Source organism: Didymosphaeria variabile (genome assembly GCF_027946475.1).
Source record: "Didymosphaeria variabile strain IMI 356815 chromosome Unknown scaffold_3, whole genome shotgun sequence".
NCBI lineage: Eukaryota > Fungi > Ascomycota > Dothideomycetes > Pleosporales > Didymosphaeriaceae > Didymosphaeria > Didymosphaeria variabile.
The window spans coordinates 1,258,350-1,280,309 of NW_026611622.1; the positions used below are offsets into that span (position 1 = coordinate 1,258,350).

Genomic DNA, 21,960 nt, shown 5'->3' on the forward strand with positions numbered 1-21,960 from the left:
GCTGCTCTTTCGAAGTTGAATGCGCCGCATTTCTTTGGCTACAGTAGTCTCGCAGAGGAGGCGACCCTCGGTCAAAAGGATCTTCGAGAGCAATCTGCCTTTGCTACGTAGCTTCCCGTCGTCTACAACCCGGACGCTTCGACGTCCGCTCTAAGCGACGGGAAAAAACCTCAGCAAACTCTACTACCGAATTCGTGCACCATCAGTGGCGGAGCGAAGACAGTGATCCTAAATTTCGCAAAGCATTCTTGAAGTTAGCACTCTCGGTTCCTGCCGGGCTTCCATTATGACGCGGCTGACCGGCACAATGAAGGTATCACGAAGAACCGCAAGCGTTGTCATTTCGATTTGTGCATCTTATCGAAGAAGTTTTTAGTATACCCATGGGCACGTTCGATGCCTCTTTTCCACGGCCTACGTCGGCTAATAAAGGAGCGCATGCACCTCATGGACCCATCGGGTCAAATTAGTGAACTATCCAGCATTCCCAGGTGGTACTGCCTGCGAAGAGCAGGGTGTAGATTCACACAAAGACAGTAGCGGCTGGTTGACTTTCTCTATCAAATTGGCAAAGAAGAAGGCTTAGAAGTGCTCGATGCTAGCGGCAACTAGATACGTGCTTCCCTATCCAAAGCACCTTCGTCGTCAGTTTCGGAAACGCATTCGGAGCTGCTACAGAAGGAGCGGTAAAGGCGACTATTCATCGCGTCATAGTATGCACCCGATCATGAGCTTGTGTACTCTTGTGCCTCACTGACTCATGCATCCAGACCATCAAAGCCGCGATACTCCATACCGTTCTTCCAGGGCTTGCCTCTAGATTATACTGTATTAGAGATCAGAGAAAGCATTCCGGAACACGTACGAGCACTTCGCCCTGTCTCGGAGAGACCGAATTCCCAATTCTCTGTCTTCCTAGACGCACGGTGGGACAGTCTGGGCGAATCTCAATTATGGGAATGGATTAGATTCCTTGAGGACGTTGCGAAAAAATGGTACAGCAGCGAGGCAATTTCGTATTACCTACAGTAGCATAGGTGTACTACATTCCCAAGCGCGTTGAACGCATCCCGAAATAATGAGTGTCCTACGTTCGATCACAGACATTTCACTGACATCTACTCGAATTGAACTCTAGTCGAACAATTTCAGCGTCCGATAGCTCCTCAATATCAACTATCCCAATTCGGCATGTCCGCCGCAAGCTCAATAGGCCTACATTTACATCTTCAATCTTTACTAGCCTCGATTCGAAAAAGGCCGCATACATACTGTATCCTGGTACACAAATCAACAGCGCACGGAGAGAACACTAAGATCACACGTGCCGGAGAAATATGCGGGCCACACAAGCGATGAGTCTCAAGCATGCCAGGAGAGCAACACAGCAACATCGCATTCAGCCCTATTCATCAGTCTGCAGTACCGCCAGTCAGATGACCGCAGCGTCACTAACTTCTGCCCAATCTAAATGTCAAAAATACACATGTCCTACTCGATATGCGAACGACTCACGGACCCTTGCGGCTTCCCTCGCCTCTGTGCAGACTTGGTGGAGACAAGGATCCCAGATGCACAGACCTTACGACTAGTCCTATGCTACCCAAAACGTTCACGACATGATAAACGCGCACAACTTCTAGACGAGTTTACCAGTCCAGTCTTGGGTTGTCGCCACATAATGACACGTGCAGAAACGCACTTCGCTTTGCACACATGCTGGGCATTTACATTTCAAACACAGCCTCGGCTCCGAATCATTTACGATTCTTTCACTTCTCGCCCACGCAAAAGGTTTCTCGGAATCTTGACGTGTATGGGAAAGTTGTCGCTCGTCTCCATCCTCTCGCTGCAAGCCATGCTTCAGCCGTGAGCAAGTGGTCAACCTTCCATGCTCTGGGTGTCAATTAGGTATCGAGAGGCTGCAGGGTTATTGAAAGCTACACTGTATCACGGTGAAGCTGACGCTGTGTGGCACACTGTGACTTGAGCAACAGATCTCGTCTTCCCTCGCGGTGAGCACACAGGTACGTTTATGCCGTGACACAGCAAATAGCTGACAGGTTACTCGACGATGGAGTGTTTCATGCCATGATCGACTTCACTTCTATGGCATCATCGATGCGGCACGCACGCTACGCGCCAGCCCTCTACACCAGTCGGTCAAATATTACCTTTTTGGCAATTGCTGCAGGGAGTTTGTGCAGTTGTTACTCCATGTTCGGCGTTCCTAGGCTTAAACTGCGCTTAGCGCTTAGCGCAACTCCGTTTGGTACCATTAGTCACTGTCTCCTACTGAATAGACGCCGACGTTTTCGGTAGTATATAGAGAATGACGATTTTCAGATTTGCTTGATGTTGCGAGGTTTAAAGTCTGCGGATGCCTCACTCGAGGTGGGCCTTCCCTCATCATCCTCATTCTCCATACACCAATTTTTCAACAAGCACACCAATTCTCCAGAGCTCCTTCAAACGTCAAGCGATTTCAACACAAAACAATCATTCAATAACATCCCCTCTTGAACCATTTCACTCTACCTCTTCGTTGTTACCTCTAGCGCTGCAGTAAAGCACCTCAAACACCCAATCCAAGACCAACCTGCAACCAACTAGAGTACCACATCACCAATTCAAAACATCCTAAATAAGTATATACCAACGGCTCTAGAAGTCAACATCACTTGAACTCGACCGTGAAACCATACAAACTACGTGTAATGACTCGACCCACCACCACTGCAGACCCATCGCAGCCGAGGGACGGCGGCCACACCGCTACCAGTCCGCCGCAAAGGGTTCGTTAGTACCATCCCATCCTCCACACCATTTACATGTCTGAGGAACCACCGCCAGCATAGACTCGCTCAACCGCAACAGAATGGGCAAACCCGGACATTGGTAAGTTCAAACGTTGGGCATAGTAACAAGGCGGTAAGTGTCCTGTTCAGAAGGGGGAGGGTAGAAGAATGCTGAGAGTTTTGGGACAGTCACCGGCGATGGCGAGGTGGCTCGATGAGGGGAGGAAGGATGGGCATTGGAATGGGGAAGCGAGGTGTTAGGATTCGAGTGGTTGTTTAGGTGGGTTTTTTGACACTGCTTCGACGTCAGTCTTGTTTCGTAATGTTGGCATTGATATTCGGAAAGCCGTGGACGGTATCCTATCCCTCTTTAGTTGGTACCATTCCTTGTTCTATATTATCGCTGTCGTCCAACTCCTTGTAAGGCGTGGGCGGGGTCCGAGACCCATTCAATCGGAAATAATATCTGTACTATGTTGTTGGCAGCTTTTGTGCTTTAGTAAAGCGTGGGGTTTACTGATCACCGTAAAGTTGGTATTTGGTGTTTGTCCTTGCGTTCTTGATTTCGGCGTCGCCGAATGTTGTTCCACCGGCAATATGGAACGCGGTCTTGTGGAATGGGGATTCGGGGTCACCGATGGAGGAGTTTTAACGATCTGATTTTATCGAGCTTTTGCATGTAGGTTACTTTGATCCGTGTTGGCGAATTGTGAGTCACAGGGCTTATTTGGCGCGTTGCTGCTCCACTGCATTCGCATAGGTAACCCTCGCGACCATGTCACATGTAATCCAGTTTCGCATGGGATGAACCGGGTTGATGTCTGAAGTATGCTGCCTATTCATACCACAGCAGTCAATTCCAATATATGGTTTGAATGTTGTGAATCAGCCACTCTGTCAATGCCAGAAGTGTTTAGAATACAGTGTGAAAAGCTGATTCACGGGTAAGCATAGCATGAAGCACTCTTATAGGCAAGAATCGCAAGGCATCACAGGACAGTCATTTGCACCCACGAGCAAGCGTATTCGAATTTGAGAACATGTGTAGCTTTTTGCTTCTTTTGTTTCGAAGCGACCACAAGAAAAGTCGTTCCAGTACGGTACCCTATCCGGGGAAAAGGAATTCTGGTGCTTTGCACTGTCTCTCCTGGATATCTCTTTGCCAAAGTCACGGGATAAGGGAATCCTGCTCGTCTTGTTTGGTTTCTTTCTATCATTTGTGATCCCACCCAACAAGGATAGTCTTTCTGTTAGCTTCTTTACGCTCTCCATCTCACTATCGTATCAGCATGTTCTGAGCTCGAACGCCATTGTGCGAGAATCCTCGGACGGTGACGGGGTTTTGTGCTGGTCATTGACTTCCTATCGTTCTCGGTTCGTTCCTCGCGGTCTCGCATCATCGAAGTAATTGTTCATGTGAACTGGTCCATGATATACCTTTCTTATCATGGTGCTCGTGAAGATGGGGGTAACCGCGGAATGTCCAGCACATACACGTCATTGAGACGACCATGATCACCGAGAGGGGCACAAATACGGTGCTGCACACACCAGCTAAATTGAGCGGTCCAGAGACTTCTAGGAGTTAGATTCAATGCTTCTAATATAGATATCACTTATCGGGTCGTGTAATTGCAGCCTTGTTTCAATCTGATCATGGCCTTGCAATCGTAGCATCATTATCAGCCTTTGTCCTGGATTACCGCCCTCACCTTTTCCGTTCTTTTGGGGTTTCTTGTCCGTCTGGCCTTTCGTACTGAGCTTTTATCTGACGCATGATCTGCTCCATGGATATTCCGTCCGGCTGCCGGCTTTAGAGGGGATCTTGACGTTCTTCGTCCGAATCCTGAGGCTACAGATAACCTTAATCTATCTGTTGTATCTTTTAGAAAGATTCATATCACTCAGATTAAGGGGCTAGGCTAGTGGTCAAGGTTCCCGAATGAATGTGCGAACAGCACCCTCTCCAGGTATGGTAGACAAAGGACTTGTCATGGGTGCGCGGACAGTGTTCACAGAAAGATTCACCCTTTTACGAAGCTTTGGACCAGGGACTATCTGTAATTTGAGTAGCATCTCTATATGGCCAAATGTTACTTACTACAAGATTGCCACCTAATATCCATTCGCCAGCGCTATGATTGCCAGATCAGATCCCGGATCCGCCTGTTGTCCGAAGTTCCGGCGCAGTCACGTCGAAAGCTATCTCCTTTCGCAACACGACCATCTCGAAGCTCGTCAAACAACCCCAAGTACCCGGGCCACAGGTATCTCTGCGAACCTCGTGATAACCTCTTTTACGCCAGTATACCCCGTTGATGCATTCGGCTGCCAAGATCCAGAGAGTAACACGCCCAGTCAACGACTTATATGCGAGTCCTAGTCCGTTTGTTGTCAAGAGCCAGTTCTTTTCTTCCTTGATAATGTACTGTTCTAAGGAAGTGTAGAGCTGCACAGCGAGGCCTCGATGTAGATATTTCGCATCACCATGTACCGCAACCGCCTTGATTTCCCACCCATCCTCAGCATCAGCCCCTTCTTTCTTCCAGCCACCTTTCCAAGAAACCGCGGCCGCGACCGCAACAACTCTCGTGTTATCAAATATAGCAGTCACAACACCTTCCTCGCCTAGCATTTCGAAATAGGAGTCATGAGTCGGAAACCGTTTCCGACGTGCCCCTTCCCACTTTTCTGGATCAGGAAGCTTTGATCGTGTAAATGCATCGTTTACCAAGTCTGTAATATCGTCGATAAGTGCTGGTTTGCGCTTGAGATCGGCAGGCTTGAAAAGCGTTGGTGGCGAAAAAGCTGGAGAAGCCATCGTTACGGCGATCTGTAGAAGACGTAAGCATACGACGAGGTGTCTCTTCGATCGTATATAGACTTCAAAGAGTCATGCTAGCAAGCCCTGGCGTTTTCGACTTTATTGTCTGTCACGTCATTACCTCAGCCCTTCAAGCGAATTGAATCGGGCCTAAGATTGTGTTGCCTGCCTTTTTAGGTATAGCTGACTCTTTGCATGATCGACGCCTTTGTAATCTGTACACCTTACCAAGTTTAGAAAGGTATCTTCCCTATTCGAATCATCGTGGTTCTGCGGTCTACCTTTCCAAAACAGGCGAGCTATATGGATTTCAGTATCACTAATTAAGTATCTATATCACGTCGTATCCTAGTTTGCTACATTCCTAGCATTGAATCAGGCCCAATGTCTCCCCATCGAGTGCCTTGATCATCTTACCAGCCGGAGACGGAAACGTCTTTCAACGCAAGCCTTCCTCTTCCTGCCTAATAATATCTCTGGCCCACTTACTTCGCTCTCTCAGCCAAATTCCTTTCCTCACAAGACGGTATCAAAACCAGCGCCATACACGCCAATATCAGTCCTGCATACTGAAACCCCTCATACACAAACATTTGCCTCGCAAAGAGTGGAAACCCTGCCCCCGCAGTGTTTCTCACCAGACCAATTCCTGAGAGAGCACTAGCTGAAAACATGCCATAGTAGTCTTTAGTATAGAGATACGTCATGAGAATTAGCGTATAGAATGGCTATAGAATGATCACCCCCACAGACCAGATGCGATGACGGGCCCAAGCCACGTGAAGTAGCGATAGGAGGTGAATGCGAAGATGAAGAGAGAGACGGGGAGGGTAATAGAGGCGACAAGACCTAACTGGACTCGTGCCTCGGAAATATTCTTGCCGTGCGAGTGAGCCGCGGCGGCGTACGGTGAGTTTGTCGGACAGTGACAGTGCGGGCTGAAATTTACGCGCAGCAATCGATGCATACCAGAAATTACCCAAGTAGGCATAATATCTGTCCTGGCAAAAAGGAAACGCAAAAATGGCCGCAATCGATGACTTTCAAGATTGCCAAATGGAGACACCTTCCCGATTAGGCATGTTGGATGCGGCGGCGGCGGCGGATGCGGAAGGAGACTCTCCGCAGCGATCCATGAGCTTCGACACTTGCCTAATCTGTTACTGTGAAAAAAGCAAAAAATGATGCGCATATTCAGGATGCTCGTTGTTGTGAGTATAATAAATTCTATCTGATGTTGATTACAATCATTACGTCTATCCCTGTGTTACAATAGTTCGCTAAAACGCTGCAAAGCAAACAAAAACGCTTCAGTTCCAAGATCAATCTCTCCACCAATGTCCAGGCTGCAGCCTATGTCGGCGCGTACCTGGACATCTTCCTGATCCTGGCTCCGTAGAAGAAGAACAAGATAGGCACCGGGAACATTGCCGCAGTAATGAACCCCAGCAGACTTGTCGCCCAATTCACACCAAGTGTGTGATACATAGCCGTAGCGAAAAGAGGGAAGCCTGCACCGAAGCCACTTCGTAGAAAGGTGTTGGCAGCGATCGCACTGTTGGCGTACATTAGATAGCAGTCGATGATGTAGTTCAGTCCCTGCAAGAATATCATGAGCACGCCCGCTCCGATGAAGATACCAGCGAGCACCTGCGGCACCCATGTTATATTTGGCGAGGAAGTCCAGGCGAACCAAAACATTCCTGCTGGAAACAAAAAGCCGCCGATGATCATGGGGATGAGACGTTCTTCGGGGACGACGACGCCGTTGTTCTCCTTGAACTTCTTTGTGAAACGCGTCTTGGTTGTGAAGATGATGATGCCTCCCCCGAGGATGACACCAACGGTGATGGAGAGGAAGGGTAGTGCGCCAACGCCAGAATTCCAGCCGCGCTGTTCTTGGAAGGCAATCGGGTACGCTTCAAAAAATAAATAAAGGATTCCATATATCACGGCCATATACAAAGTGACAAGGTCGAGGATTGGTTCCTTAAGTAGCATAGCAAAGGGTCGGAGAAGGTACTTCTCGGCAATGCTTTTGAGATCAACTTGTTGCTCATCGCGCTTTGCGTGAATGGCCCAGTTCTTCGTTGCGAAACGGATCTTCGTCGCACGGCGGGACAGTAAAACAGGTGCAAAGGTTTCAGGAACCGTGAAGAAGCCGATGGTACCGAAGAAGAAACCCATGATAGCAGTGATGTACTCAGTCCATCTCCACCCAAGGTGGCTGTTGACGATGAAGCCACCGACGATCGGACCTGCAACGGGGCCAATAAACGTAGCGCCGGCGAAGGTTACCATCGCGATGCCACGATCAAGAGGGCCCCAGAAATCCGTGAGCTGACCTCCGACGATACCAAGCGGAGCAGAACCGAACATGCCACCGAAGAAGCGACAAAGCATAATCGTCTGGAGGTTTTGTGCCACGGCCACTGGAATCTGGAAAATGGCGAAGACGAAGAAACCAAAGAACAGCGGGTATTTTCTACCATAGAGTTCAGATAGAGGACCCCAGATGGGCGGTCCAACAGCGAATCCGAGAACGAACAGCGAAGTTCCCAGGACCATGACCTCGTTCGATACATTGAAGTGTTGGGCGGTGGCTTGCGTCGCCGTGCTGAACACTGACGACGCAAAGGTGATGACGAATGTGACCATGCCCAGCATAGCGGTGATAAACCACTTGTAACCTCGACTCCAGTTATGAGGATTCTCAGGATCATCAGGACCATCCCATTCAATCAGGTTAGGATCCTTCTCCGGCTCGCCATGGTTGTCCTGCGTCTTCTGCCTTTCTACATCGTCCATCCCTTCATGTTGATGACCATCATGAGAGTACGGTCGCTCGGACAAGTGTGATCGCGTGCCATTTAACCGACTCGTATGGCGGCTGATAGGAGGTTCTGGCTCGGTCGCGATCGTGCTACTACTCGTAGAGCGTAGTCCGGCACCTGGAGATGAGTCTAGCTCTGACTGGTCATCGTCCAAGCTGAGCGTTTCGTATTTCTCCGACCCGCAGTCAGCCGGCGGTCCAGTCAAAGGTGCGGAATGTCTCGTATGAGTATGCACAGAGGGTGATAGCCCATCCGGGTAATATGTTGTGTTCTCATTTTCGGTTCTGGAGAATCCCTGGTCCATTTGTTCTCCGGCCATGCTTTCTCCTCAAAGCACGAATGTCAAAATGTGATCGTTACAAAGAAGATTGAGAACGTGACAAGTTCCATGCGCTTGGGTCTGGACCAAATAGTGACTTGTGTGTATTACTGGTGCCGTCGCTGTAGTAGTGTGCGGATTGTGGGCACCAAAACAAGGGTCTGGTGGGAGACGGGTATAGCGAACGTGGCCAAGCAGTGCTCGGGCTGCCAAATCTATATACAGCATACACAATCGCTTTGTCCGGTGTTGTACTATTATCTCCACACTCGCTGAAAAATCACGACCGTGAGGCAGTCGTCATGTTTCGTCGCGACCGCGCTTTTGCTCGGCCGAGGGACCCACATCCGAGCGTGCTTCCCCCATCTGTTCAAGAGCGCTGCGTATCTGGGATCGATACCCAATGAACGATTACAGACGACGAGCCGTTGCAATCTAAACAATCAGGAAGATTTCCAGAACAGTCGTTAGGGAATTGTTTTTGCCATTGTGGATCAAAGGCGTCAAGCGATGACGACAGTGGTCGGAGGACTTGTTGTTCGCCCTCCGAGCATCCGAGCGCGAGGGCAAATATCCTTTGTACCTTGCGGTGCACCGATTACCCATAGGGCTGAAACACTGTTGACATGCAGTCATCGGATTACTCGGATAAATCCATACTCGATGAGCTGCGAAGTGCCACGATAATACAGCGTTGTTTTCTAAAGCTGACGAACATCATGCTCAGGTAGAGTACGCTGGATGGACGGCGTTCGCACCAGGTCACTGTAGCAATCGAAATTTCTCAATGTCGGGAATCGTGACTTTGGATGTCTTTGGCGTTGTGTGTACAATCGTAAGTCTGCACATAGCTTGGTGTGGGTACGAAAGTCGTTTCCATATGATATCGTAGGTAGTGCACAGATTCTCGACTTGAGGTCCTGCATACGCTGCATGTATTTCTCAGGATTGGACCTGTGTCGATCGTATGTGGCCACCCCAGGGAAAGTGCAGGGAGGTTTGTTGAAGTCGTTGTGCGGTTACCAGAGGCAGGAACATCTTCATTAGACGCGCAGGGACATCCGTCTGGGTCGCTTGACGCTTCACCCATTAGTGACATAGGTGCTCTCGGCACTACCTGGGAGTTTTCTGAGTCACGTGTAGTTGGCATGCCCCAGAGCCCCGTACAACGGCTTGGTTATGTATAAGCAGTCGCATTTTGGAAGCGGCTTTCTGTTCCTAAATAGAGTGGAGTATGTTTCTTCTGTTCGGTGTAGTTCCGGCAGGCGCTATCGTGGAGTACCTATATCGGGAAAGCTCTCGCTCTCCACGTCGCGGAATACGGAAAGAAAAAGCCTGCTTCGCCATTCTGGTGCTCACACGTGGACGAAAGCGTAAAGGTGGTGCGGTGCTACTTGCCCACCAAATCTTGGTACCTGGTCTGATTAATCGCTGTGGGGAACACTGTGACTCGTTATGCCGCTAAGCCTGAATACGATTGCTAACCTCGAACTAGATCCTTAGTTGAAGCTGATGCTCGAGGATGAGGCGGATGCCGTAAATGCAAATGTAGTGAAAACCAAACTGTTGGTGTTGCATACCAATGGACCCCACTTGGGCACGGTCTACCGGATATTCGGCGATGTGAAGTCTTCTGGAAAAGCACCTGCATACCCACACACCCGCATTTATCGTGGCGACACTAAAGACGTAGGAGAATGGACGGCTGTTTCGAGATTTTCTGATGCACTTGGAGTTGCACTCGCATGTGAGCGAGTCGGAATTCTTTTGCTATCGGAAGAAGCGTACGCATTTTCTTACGGATGTATCCACGGTAAGCTGCCTTGGACTTGACCTAACGTTGACAGTTCAGGTGTGTTGCAGCAGGGTACCCCAACATGATCCTCGTCAAGATGTCCTTACCTACGCAACATAGCCGAGCACCTAGTCGCTCAGTTGAGAACTTAGCCGTTCGAACGAGGATCTTTCCGCTCAGATAGGAGACTCTGATGACGACAGATCAGCTGGAAACCTGCTCAGGGAAATCGAGGCTGGTAGTGCGAGTCGCAACTGCAGCGTCCTAATGGCGAGCACTCCTCTAGTTCAGGGTCTGCAGAGTGCCGATGGGGCTGGCCTCGGCCCTCCATCAGTCCGCAAAACGACGCTTGACTTTCCAGAAAGGCGGCGGTAGACGCGTGCACGGTTCCGTGGTGTTGTGTTGAGGCTTGAGGTAGTCGCAGCGCTAAAAAGCCTAGCTCGGCTCGCGGGCGTCTTGGAAGGCGATAAAAATCATGTCGTCGACAATGTGAACACCCAAGGTAATCCAGAGTCGAGTAGGATTCTAATCTACGTGGGTAAGACATGCATGTTAAAAGTCCTGACGCGTATGTTTGTGTCCGGCCGTCGGAACTTTGTTTGGACGCCAACCATGTCGCACTCCCGCGACATGGCGCCACTCAAGGGCCCTTTTCTCAGCCTGCTGGTATCCGCTAACAGACCGGGTCCAGAGCGATCAACGACAAAAAAGATTCGATTCAGGTACCACACACATAGCGAGAAAGGTTGGCCAATGGGATGATTAGCCGCACTTGTGGCTCCAGCAGCGACTCAGGCATTACTGAAAGGAACATGCCGTATGCATTGACCCATAATGGATGTGCGGGTAGGGTGACGGTGCTATTGGCTTCGGCATTCTTGTCAAGCCCTGTGAACGACGAGTTGGCATTGTTATCAGAAATATATGCCCCTGACCGGCCCATTGAGTATTCCCATCTCGTGGTGTTGATTTTGCATTCCCTCATCGATGCATTTGTGCAAAGGGGTTTGGTGATGGCGCAATCAGTCACCTCTGAAGGTCGTGGTTCTATGACCGACCGTGTCGGCTTCGCTGTGTATGCTATAGTTGTCTTCTTCGTAGCTCTGCGGTAAGTGCGGACATTCGATATCTCGTCAGTTGCGCTGACCGATCGACAGCTTCGTCACTCGCGGATGGCTGGTCAGGAAGTTTGGTTGGGACGATTTGCTCATCGGCCTTGCCTTAGTACGTTCGCGGTTCTAAAAGTCAATAGTGATTCTGAAGCTGAAAGTCACAGCTGGTCGGTGCCGGTGAAATGGTAGCGCTGCAGCTCCAGGTCAAGCATGCAAATGGGCAACACTCCGACAAGATGGCTAATGATGACCTTAAGAAAATGTTGATGGTAAGCTGAACATGACCGAACCTAACGCCTGACGCTGACAGACGAACAGTATAAATACGTTAACATGCTTCTGTACTACCTGGCGAATGGGTCGGTCGCTCCTCGTCTTACCAACAGACTTTAGCTAATGTAGTCGATGTAGAGCTGTAAAATTGAGCATACTCGCACTGTATCATCGTATTTGCTCGTTGCAAAAAGGGCTTCCCTGGTTTCTGCGAGGGACGGTAGTTTGGACCTTGGCGGCGGTCATCATAGCGCTTACCCTCTCCACCTTCTTCGTAAGAGCTCGATGAGTGCCGCAGTCGCACTAGATTACTAAAGTCATACAGGTGGAAATGTTCAGCTGCGTGCCTATGTCGGCCATCTTCGACATCGACAATCCTACGCGGAGGTGCATAGCATGGGTGCCGTTCTACCTTACGCAATCTGCAGTCGACGTTGTCATCAACTTGGTCTTGGTGTTGTTTCCCTTGCCCCTGCTGGGTATATTGAAAATTGACAAGAAGCAACGCTGTATGTGACGATGAGTATTGATAGTCTACTTCGCTGACTCCCGTAGATGCACTTGTTATCATCTTCTCCATCGGGCTTTTACCTCTTGTAGCATCCATCATTCGGATGTGCCAAATCGCGATCGCAGTCCGCACAAAGGCCTCAACGAGACCTACTGGAGATGCAAGCTGGGAAGGTCGTTGGATTCCACTCTGGTCACAGATCGAGGTCGATGTAGGCATCGTCGCCGCCTCCCTCCCAAGCCTTAGTCCACTCTTGAAGCAGATATGGTCCGGTCTCGCACACTCACGAACGATGTCTCCGTCACACATCCCCACGCTCATCGAGTCGGGCTTCAACAATGGAGGCGGGGAGACGCAAGGACTCCAGAAGCTTCCTAGCACCATATCCACGCTCCCAAATGAGTCTGTTTCCACTCTTGGTATGTTCCCGAACAAATCAGTCTCGACTCTCGGCGAGCAGGATAACGCAAAACGTTTGACGTTCTTTGATGATTCGGAGGAAGGAGAGCTCGATGGCGAGGCGTTCCCGGACCCGTACGGCGCGACGAAGATTGGAGTGGCGAGGACGCTAAACACGAGGCTATCGAGGGCAACATTCGTGGATCTGCCTGTCTCGCCCCGACGGAGCAATGGCTTTACTGGTCTCTCGCTTCCGAACGCTGCTGTTTGATAAGCTGTGACGCCGGGAGTTCAACCCTTTACCTTAAAGCGCCTCAGCGACCCGCAACATGCTCCGCTAGTCACGCAGCTCATCGTGTTCCAAGTTCCCCGCTTGCATCCTTGTCCACAAGATCGTTTGGTACATACGGGCGATGCGATGCTGGTCGAGATGTTTCGGTTGCCTGCAGCTGTGCCGTGCGTAGCTCGAGCTATGAAGTCCAACCACTGGTTGACATTGCGAATGAGCGCTGTTGTCACTGTCTGAACGAGGGAATAACTTTGCCTGGCCGCGACACGGTAATGGCACTTCGCTATGTCTTCCGTGCCTGCGAGAGGCATTTGGGGCAGCGGACGCCTTTTTGTTGCTGTCACCACGACTTTGTGTTTTCCGGAGTCTCCGATGTAACGACCATGTTGTGTCCCAGCTCAATGGTTGCACCGTCCTTCGTTGTGGCTAAAGCCTGGAGGTGCGGCGCCGTCGTCTACACAAGCGACCGTAGCAGGGGAACGCGGCAGGGCTTCATGCAGCTGCCCGTTCAATTCGAGAGATTCTTTCGTATGGAACCCATGTTGGGAGGATTGTAAGAGTAGACAGGTAGCGAAATCAGCAGGAAAGCAAGTTGTTGAGAAACTGGCGCCAGTGGTTAGTCTAGCATAGGCCCGCATTTCGCGTTGCGGGGAATGGAATATCATCATGCCGCTGTGACGCGATTAAAAAGCAATTATCATGCGAAGCCTTGCCAACATGAAAGCCGCCATACACTGATCTACATTCCAAAGTGGTATCCCTTGATGATGGACAGGTGATGGCTTTGAAATGGTTGAGTTCAGATCTGTCGATGTTGTTGATCGCCCCGGAGCCCGCTTGTTTGATGAATGTGGCGTGAGCCCTAAGTACGGGTATTGATGGCCACGGTTCGCCCAGTATTCATAGCTTCCGCCAGCCAACGTCCTTCTCACGTCACCAGCTGGGATGCTCAACGACACATCTTGGGGCGGGGACGGCCTGCTCTTGAAGCTTGCAAGATGATGTTCGTACCTCTAGCCCCCGGCGGCAGAGTTGACGCTGCACGAGCCATTGATGCCTTCAAAACGCCTGCCTCGAGAGCCTCGAAGTGAAAGCGTCAAGAGATAGTTACTGCGAACTTGCACCGTAGGCTTTGTTCGAGGGCTCCTAGAGAATCAGAAGGGGCGTTGATATACTGCCTCTCTTCGTTCCTAGGGCTTCGCACAGGCCTCCAGCATTGCCCGGGCAGTCACACGCCCTAAACGGTCCACTCGAGAAGGCAGTCGCAACCACACACCTGCCCTCTCTCCCGCAAGACAAAACTCCGTCCACAACGGTACGTTTACTCCTTCTCTTCTTCATCCGCACACTCTCTTTTCCTCACACCTATCTTCCACACCTTTCCCATTGATGGAGTTTCCCGAGCGGAGCACGTCCAAGATGTCCTCCGGGAGCAGGCTGCCCGGCAGCGGCAACCCTCATACCTTATCCTCAACATCGACCGACGATATTGTTCTTCAACAACGGTCTGCCGCCGTACACGACGCGTCAGCCTCGTCGGAGCAGCCAGCTGAACCTTCAGACAGCCACCCGCGTCCATCTTCAGCCTCGAGTGTCTCCCTTCCCTCCATTTTTCCTTCCGCTAGCGTGAACGGTGACGTTGAGTACACTGGCCGCGCTACAATATCCATTCATCTTCTGGATGCCTGCCCTCCGGTGCTCGTCTGGACCTCATTGAACGCCTGGCAAGCTCCGTTCGAAATGGCTGCCGGTGGCACCGACCCCGCAGGTCGACAGATCTATACCTGCCAACTCGATCATGTCCCTGAGAAACCCTACCAGTACAAGGTATGGGTCGACGACAAGTGGGTCTTAGATGACAATATGCCCATTGGTGAGTCCTCTACCCCAAGCCTTACGATGATCCCCGGCTGTGAGCCAGGAGCCGGCAATGCTGCTGGCGCAATTGGCATAGTCCGTACAGCCGGTCACAGGGCCTTCGGAATTGCAGCAAGCTGACGCACGTATAGCGCAAGACCAGTCCGGCAATGTCAACAACGTCGGATATGCTGAGCATGTCTCCCAAGAACCTGTTACGGATCCAGCTAGGGGCCACAACGATTTACAGAGGGCCGAGAACCAAAATATCCTTTCGCCTCCTGTCAACCTCTCGCCTCGCCAGAGTGGGCACGCACAGACAGGTTGGCTTTACAGTGCCCAAAGGTTGAGACGTTGCTGACAGACTCTTAGGAATAACATCGACTACCAGGGAAGCCCGAGCGGGGCGAGAGCGTTGCGAAGAACGCCAACATCATGTCGAGCCTGGCACCGACGCGGAGCAGCAGGCGCCATTGCTCCGCCATGAGAGTTTCCAAGACGAGTCAAAGAGGTACGCAGTGCCGTGCTGAACAATGTACTGTCTCTAACGTGTCTTCGATCCAGAGCTCGGAATGAAGACAACCTTAGACGCGGCTTACGTCCGCAGTCACCGCCTATGTCCACGATCGAGGAAGAGCCGGCCACAAGCTCGGATAACGGAGGTTCAGATTCGCAGCCAGAGACGCCCTCAACCATTGAACAAGCAAGGGAGTACCAACGTGCTCTGATTGAAGCCATGCCTACCAGCATTGCTGATGGCTTTACCCGAGCATCTGTTCTCCTTCCAGTGCGAACGCCTAATGAGGCTAGTGATTTCGCTAATGCCCCGCTTATGCGACATGAGACGATCAACGGGCCGACAAATATGGGCGGTGAGCATCGATCAGATGAACAAGACGAGCTATCGCAGGCACCCCTCATGCGCCACGAGACCGGCCTCGAACACGTCGATGGTATCCAGAGCCACGACACAGATGAGCTCGAGCAAGCTCCTCTTATGCGGATTTCGTCTTCAGCAGATGACGGGCCTGGCGAATTTGATCAGGCTCCTCTGATGGGGCACGAACGTACTGCTGTATCTCCGGGAAACGAGTCTTCTGATGAGTTTGATCAGGGTCCACTGATGCGATTCGAGACCAACCTTGAGTATGACGCTGCACCTGCCGAGACCCCAGGTCCTCGCTTGTCATATGGGACAACACTTGTCGATGAAGATGATGACGATACCGTTGACGGTGCCGACGATGAATTCGGAAATGTTCCTTTGATGCGATTTGAGACTGGGCCTGGCCGTTTCCACGGTTCGGAGCCGAGTACTCGGAGCAGCACCTACTCGGAACGTATGATGTTCCCCATGGATAACTCCAATCCTCCCACCCTTGCAACTCCCAACAGGTCTTCTTCCGTCTATAGCAATGACAGAAACGAGCTGGATAGAGCTCCAACACTTCCACATGAGGCCTCAGGATGGATCAGTGACGAGAGTTACTTTGACCATTGGATCGACCCCCGTGCGGACCCTGACTACAACCAGGGAGTAACGTACTATCAAGTCGAAGACTCAAGCGATGAAGACGGTGTGGGTGAGCTCGATCGGGCACCGACAATGTCCCATGAGGCGGCCGATGATCACTCTTCCAGCAGTTCCGAGCTAGATGAGCTTGACACCTCTCCGACATTACCGCATGAGGTCGGGAATTCCAGCGAGAGTAATGTATTGACTGGATCAGACGGCGCTTGCTCGGAGTGGCGTCCCACAGTAATCACCAACATGGACACTCGGCACATTACCGGTGCTGGGGATGCCTTAGGTTCGACAGACAGGACCAATTCCTTTTCAAGCGAGCGTCTGCGAGAAGCGTTCAAAACTAGAATTTTTGGATCTACTCGCCGACCAATGCTTTCGCGAGACGCCTTTGGTGAGAATGATATCGACTTCGGAGGTGCGCCGTTACTTCCACATGAGCGAACAGACCTACTGCCCGATGGGCCAAACTGTGACGATCCGAGCAGCAAGGGCGGCGGCCGGAGGCAGCGTACCGACGACATTCCTGGGTTTCCACCGTTTGCGAGGCGTGCAACGTCCAGCATCTTTCGCTCTGAGCGGAGCAACTTACCGCATCGGATGCCACGCTCTGACGAAGATGACTTGGACCTTCGCGATACTTCACTCGAGATTTTCCCCATGGATCGCGAAGAGGTCATTAGTCGCGTACGCGATATAGGCAATCGTCTCCCAGAAGACTTGGTTCCATCTCCGATTGGCGAAGTCAGTTCTCCCGCCATCGTGTCGCATTCGGGCTCGTCTGTGAACCTCGCTCCCATCCGGACTTCTTCCACGATGTCCTTAAGATCGATTCGCGAGGACGCGTCGGAGGATGGAGACCAACAAATCCAGTTGGCTTCACCAGTGCTCATGCTGGCGTCCCGTGTGCCTAAGCTCCCGTCGCCATCATCACCAATTCTGATTCCAAAGGGCGAAGACCTGCTCACGCCCATGCCGCGAGATCCGCGAGCTGAGTACTCTGAGAACGGAGGTCGTACTGCCATCCCAAGGAGAGATGCCCATGCCACTGCACCGGCTGGTCGTCGCCGTGATTCCATAAAGAAGGACACCGGTGTCATGCATGACGGGGACGACGGTATAGATGACACCATCTCCAAGCGATACGGCAAAGTCTTCAGTACTGTGGCCTTACCTCCGGAGCCGCCCAAACCATCGGCAATCTCGTTTCTCCAACCTGAGGAGACGAATGAGCATGCGGATGCAAGGGAGCGATTCCCGACACCCTATCCCCAAGAAGACTCTAGCGATGACAAGGGAAACAAGGGCAGCAACATCGCTCAAAAGATCTGCGCCCATTTCCGCGCGTGCTTCCCATCGCGCAACGCGAGGTAATCAGCAACATTTATTATCATCCAATTCATGTATAGCGAAACACAACATGTAACTCACATCGAAACAGCATCTTATCGTTCGGTATCTTAGTCGCTGGAGCGGCTTGGTTGTGGAAGAGATGGGCCTGAGGATATCTGACGTTTCGTTCGGACAGCCACGTACGGGTATTCGAACAAATTCGAAAGTGCTGTGGAGAGCACTACCGGAGGATAGCACGTTTCGCACCTGCATACATGAGTAAGAAATCGGCATAGATACCCCTGCATGGAATACCAAGATACGCTTACATTATACTGCATTTCTCATGCATGTGTGTAGATTCTTGACAACGCGTTGGCTGTGCAGTGGTGTGGCGGTTCGTACGTCTAGCAAGCTGCTTGCCTCCGTGAATGTCTTTGTCATTGCTCTCGACTGATCCGTCCTCCTCCATGCTCTTCCCTCCGTTTCCGCGAGTAAGCCATGGTCTTACCCAATGTCCGAAGACGGAACTGCCGTGTTGAATGGCAGTATCCTGTATTTCCAAGTAAAAGCCCTGGTAAGCAATAGGCCTGGGCTACCGGTAGTGTCTGGTCTCCCGCATAGGTGGCTCTAATGACGATCGGATCGAAAGAGAGGGTTAGAGACTGGCATAGGTACCTTCATGAGTGCTCCAGTGCAAGCTCGAGCTCACTTCTGGTACCATATCAGGTTCTGGATGACCGCCTCGATATAGGTCTGCAATGGTCGACAAGAATGCAAGAACAGGTATGGCTCGCAGATGGGGTGCCGCCGCCGATGCGCCGCGGGCATCGACAGTATGGAAGACTTTGCCATAACGCTTGGACTCGGTGTCGCCTGGGCCTTCATCTTCTTCGTGTTCGATGTCCAACCCCCGCCATTTAGTACGCCCGGTATCCCTGCTCAAGGCCAAGGTGTTTGTGTATGCGGATTGCCGTTTGCTATTGCAGCTGCTTGCTCGTATCGACTCGATCTGGACCAAGGCTAGTGGCACCACCGTTACCTTCCTGTCCCACTGCGGTCTCACGTCAGCTCCGAGAGCCGCCACATCCTGCTGTCTGTCATCGTTCAGCCGTCGCACTGTGCGTTGTCCTATCTCTCCACGCCATACTTGCGAACCTTGTAAGGCCATTGCAGCAGGGCAAACAGCCGCATGCCTACGCTCTTGGGGAGTTGTTCGATTAGATCGGGCTGTGAGCACGTCGACTGTGTGTTCGAGGCCGTACGCTTTGCGAAGTAACGGAGACGTCGACTCGCTCGATGGCACCTTCCAGCTGCGGGGAAGCGGTGTGAACGGACGCTGGGAATAGGTTTCCCACTTGAGGCTACCGCGGCATGAATTCGAGCGCTTCGAGAAAGGGCGATGACTATGGTCAGGGATATTGTAGGCTTTCGCAATCTGAACGAGGACGTCTCGTTGCCTGGTATCGTCTCCTAGCTGCGGCATTGGTGTGAGCTCAGCTTAGCCACACTCCAACAGCAGCAGCAAATGCAGGAGATGCTCACAAAAAGGAAGAATAGATCCAAACAGGCCGCTACGAGCAGTTGTGGTGGCACTCTCGAAGGTGTTGCCCGTCGGTGGCGTGCGTAGGCTGTGTTCTGGTGAGAGCCACCCTGCGGCCTGGGGGCTACATTTGCGGCGGTGCTTGGATAGTCCGGCAATCGGGAAGATTTCTCGATGGTTCTGCATCTTAGCCCGTGATTGCGTTGCGAGCAAGCACCTCGGAGGGTCAGCGTGGTATGTTGTGGTGTCGAGAAAGAATTGGAACCGCCGTGCGGCCGAGCTACGCGCGAGGCTCGAGTCTACGCAGCTAATGCCGGCAGTACTTGATCCTCGAGAAGCTTTGATGGCCCTAAGGCTTGCACGCTCCGTTGCATCGCTTCATCTCGGCAATTCAGAGAGTGTGGCTGCTGCCGTGCTGCCATGCTAAGGTAGTTCTCGTGCTTAGAGACGGAGGTTCACGCCAGTCATGCTGAGGATGAAGGGCGTCGCGACGTATTCGTCCTACGGAAGTCACGCAACGGAGGCAAGGGCCCTTCACACCTTTACAACGGGCTCTCACCAGGTCTTTTGGTTGTCTTCTCACAGATTACCTCCCTCTCCACATTCTTGTGGGCCATCTTGATGGCATCATCTATGGCATAGCATGCCCCTAGTTCCAATTGCTCGCCAATCTCGCAGGTAAACACGCCGTATGAATTGACCAAAAATTGCTAAGGCTACAGGGACACCGATGTCCATGCTCCTGCATTCAATCTCACAGTCTACTCTATTCTAATGAGCTTCGCCACTCTCCGCCGCACTCCAGGGTATCTTCGGCATTGGTACTCCTGCGCCTTCACTAGTACTTTTTTAGATCCTTGCTGTCGAAAAACCAACAGTACAACGCTCCATGCCTACAAGACTCCGTTTACCGTCAGCCCCCAACCCTTCACTTTCTCCGAATAGAACTAGATGACTGCGAGACAAACGACGGACGTGGCAAACAAGAAGAGTGGGAATAGGAAAAGAGCTGCTAAGAAGCGGACGAAGAGGACCGGTCGCGCACCAGCTCGCCAGGCTGACGCTGTGAGCCTGGCATAGGTTCAGCACAATTAAGCTGTCAGGTTCCAGAACTTACAGTGTGTGGAAAGCAGATTGAGAGATTCTGGGCTTTCCATTAATGTAAGTCGAGGCTTGTGTGTCAAACTCAGTCACATTGAGCATGTCGCACGATTCTCAAAATTCTGAAATTCATTCGATCTTTCTTTCAGAAGCGTGCATTGAGTACTCTTAGAGATCTCCCAAATTCATAACGGGAGTTGATGCGGAACACTAGAAACCTCATCCGCAATTTCTTCTGCGTGTCTGTCGCGTACTGAAAGGCAACTGGGCCCGCAATTCGACCATACAAGTACCTCATCTTATCGCATCGAAACGTGAGACCACACTGACTATTCAAACACGAGCTCAAAGTCCGTCAGCGCCTTCTCACCACCCAAATCCAACAGCGCTGCCCTTGCCTCCGGAATCATCTCCTTCATCAGACGCTCCACCGTGACCCGCTCCACCGGATCGAACTCTAGGCACTCCATCATCCAGTAGTTAAGCCGGTCGCTATACTTTGGTTTGTACATATGCTTATCCAAAGACATTACCTCCGCCTTCGTAATACGACTCACTTCACCCAGATTGATCGGCGACACGATACGCGGACCCAACGCCAAATACCAATTGTGGCTCGATGAGTACTTGTTACGATACTTCTGCACTTCATGCATGTCCTCCTCGTCCAGGTCATCCACCCAATTGGGGCGCATTGGCTCAACCAGGTATTCGCCGAAGGCAAGGTAATGGATGAGTGCGCCCACTGCCCAGATATCAGCATAGGTGGTATTGATATAAGGGCTCTCGGGCGGTTGCCAGATGTATGTGCCTGAGAAGCCTGGTCCACGGCGATCTTCTCGTCCGTAGGCTACCCTGGAGAGGCCGAAGTCGTGGAGCTTGAAGCTGGGGTACGCGCTGCCATTATCTGCAACCAGGATGTTCTGGGGCTTGATGTCGCGATGGATAAGAGTTCCAGGATGCTTTTGTGTCGAACCTGTTTGGTTATGGACCACGGCGAGAGCTTGCGTCATGTGAACTAGACACCGCCATAAGTGGGCTTCTGGGACGGTTTTGGCTGGGTGCTTGTTTCCGAACTTCTCGCCGCGCCATTTGGACATATCACCCAGTTCGTACTCTTTGAAAATTAAATTGTACGTGTGACAGTCGTTTCCATTAACCCCTTTGTATGAGGCTTGGATTGGCTTGACAATGCGGTTGCAGTCGGGCACGCGATGGAGACACAGGACCTCCCAAGGTGGGTTTCGGCCCGTAGTGCCATCCTCAGCATCTTCGATCTTTTTGACGATGGATTTGAAAGATGTCTTCTCCCAGACGTTGTAATCCACTGGAACCATCCTCATAACACCCTTCTTGTAGACTTTGGACACGGCCCATTCATCCTCCTTCCAAACGAAGTCCGTGTCGTTCTGGATGCCGTTACTGAAATAATTTGGAAAGTCGTTCAT

The 21,960-nt window shown here is 51.5% G+C and overlaps 4 protein-coding genes across 4 annotated transcripts; 2 read left to right on the plus strand and 2 right to left on the minus strand.

Annotated features, from left to right (window-relative positions):
• Nucleotides 1–6,975: 6,975 nt before the first annotated feature.
• Nucleotides 6,976–8,760, minus strand: N0V89_003767 (uncharacterized protein; the record flags this gene model as incomplete). The annotated part of the gene is made up of 1 exon (XM_056212565.1): nucleotides 6,976–8,760. One exon carries the CDS (start codon nucleotides 8,758–8,760, stop codon nucleotides 6,976–6,978), a length of 1,785 nt encoding a protein of 594 aa, XP_056072873.1.
• Nucleotides 8,761–11,918: 3,158 nt separating this feature from the next.
• Nucleotides 11,919–13,136, plus strand: N0V89_003768 (uncharacterized protein; the record flags this gene model as incomplete). The annotated part of the gene is made up of 3 exons (XM_056212566.1): nucleotides 11,919–11,951; nucleotides 12,281–12,464; nucleotides 12,511–13,136. 3 exons carry the CDS (start codon nucleotides 11,919–11,921, stop codon nucleotides 13,134–13,136), a joined length of 843 nt encoding a protein of 280 aa, XP_056072874.1.
• Nucleotides 13,137–14,894: 1,758 nt separating this feature from the next.
• On the plus strand, nucleotides 14,895–17,910 carry N0V89_003769 (uncharacterized protein; the record flags this gene model as incomplete). The annotated part of the gene is made up of 4 exons (XM_056212567.1): nucleotides 14,895–15,027; nucleotides 15,164–15,334; nucleotides 15,384–15,522; nucleotides 15,576–17,910. The coding sequence occupies 4 exons, from the start codon at nucleotides 14,895–14,897 to the stop codon at nucleotides 17,908–17,910; spliced, it is 2,778 nt and encodes a 925-aa protein (XP_056072875.1).
• A 2,931-nt stretch (nucleotides 17,911–20,841) lies between these two features.
• On the minus strand, nucleotides 20,842–21,960 carry N0V89_003770 (uncharacterized protein; the record flags this gene model as incomplete). The annotated part of the gene is made up of 1 exon (XM_056212568.1): nucleotides 20,842–21,960. One exon carries the CDS (start codon nucleotides 21,958–21,960, stop codon nucleotides 20,842–20,844), a length of 1,119 nt encoding a protein of 372 aa, XP_056072876.1.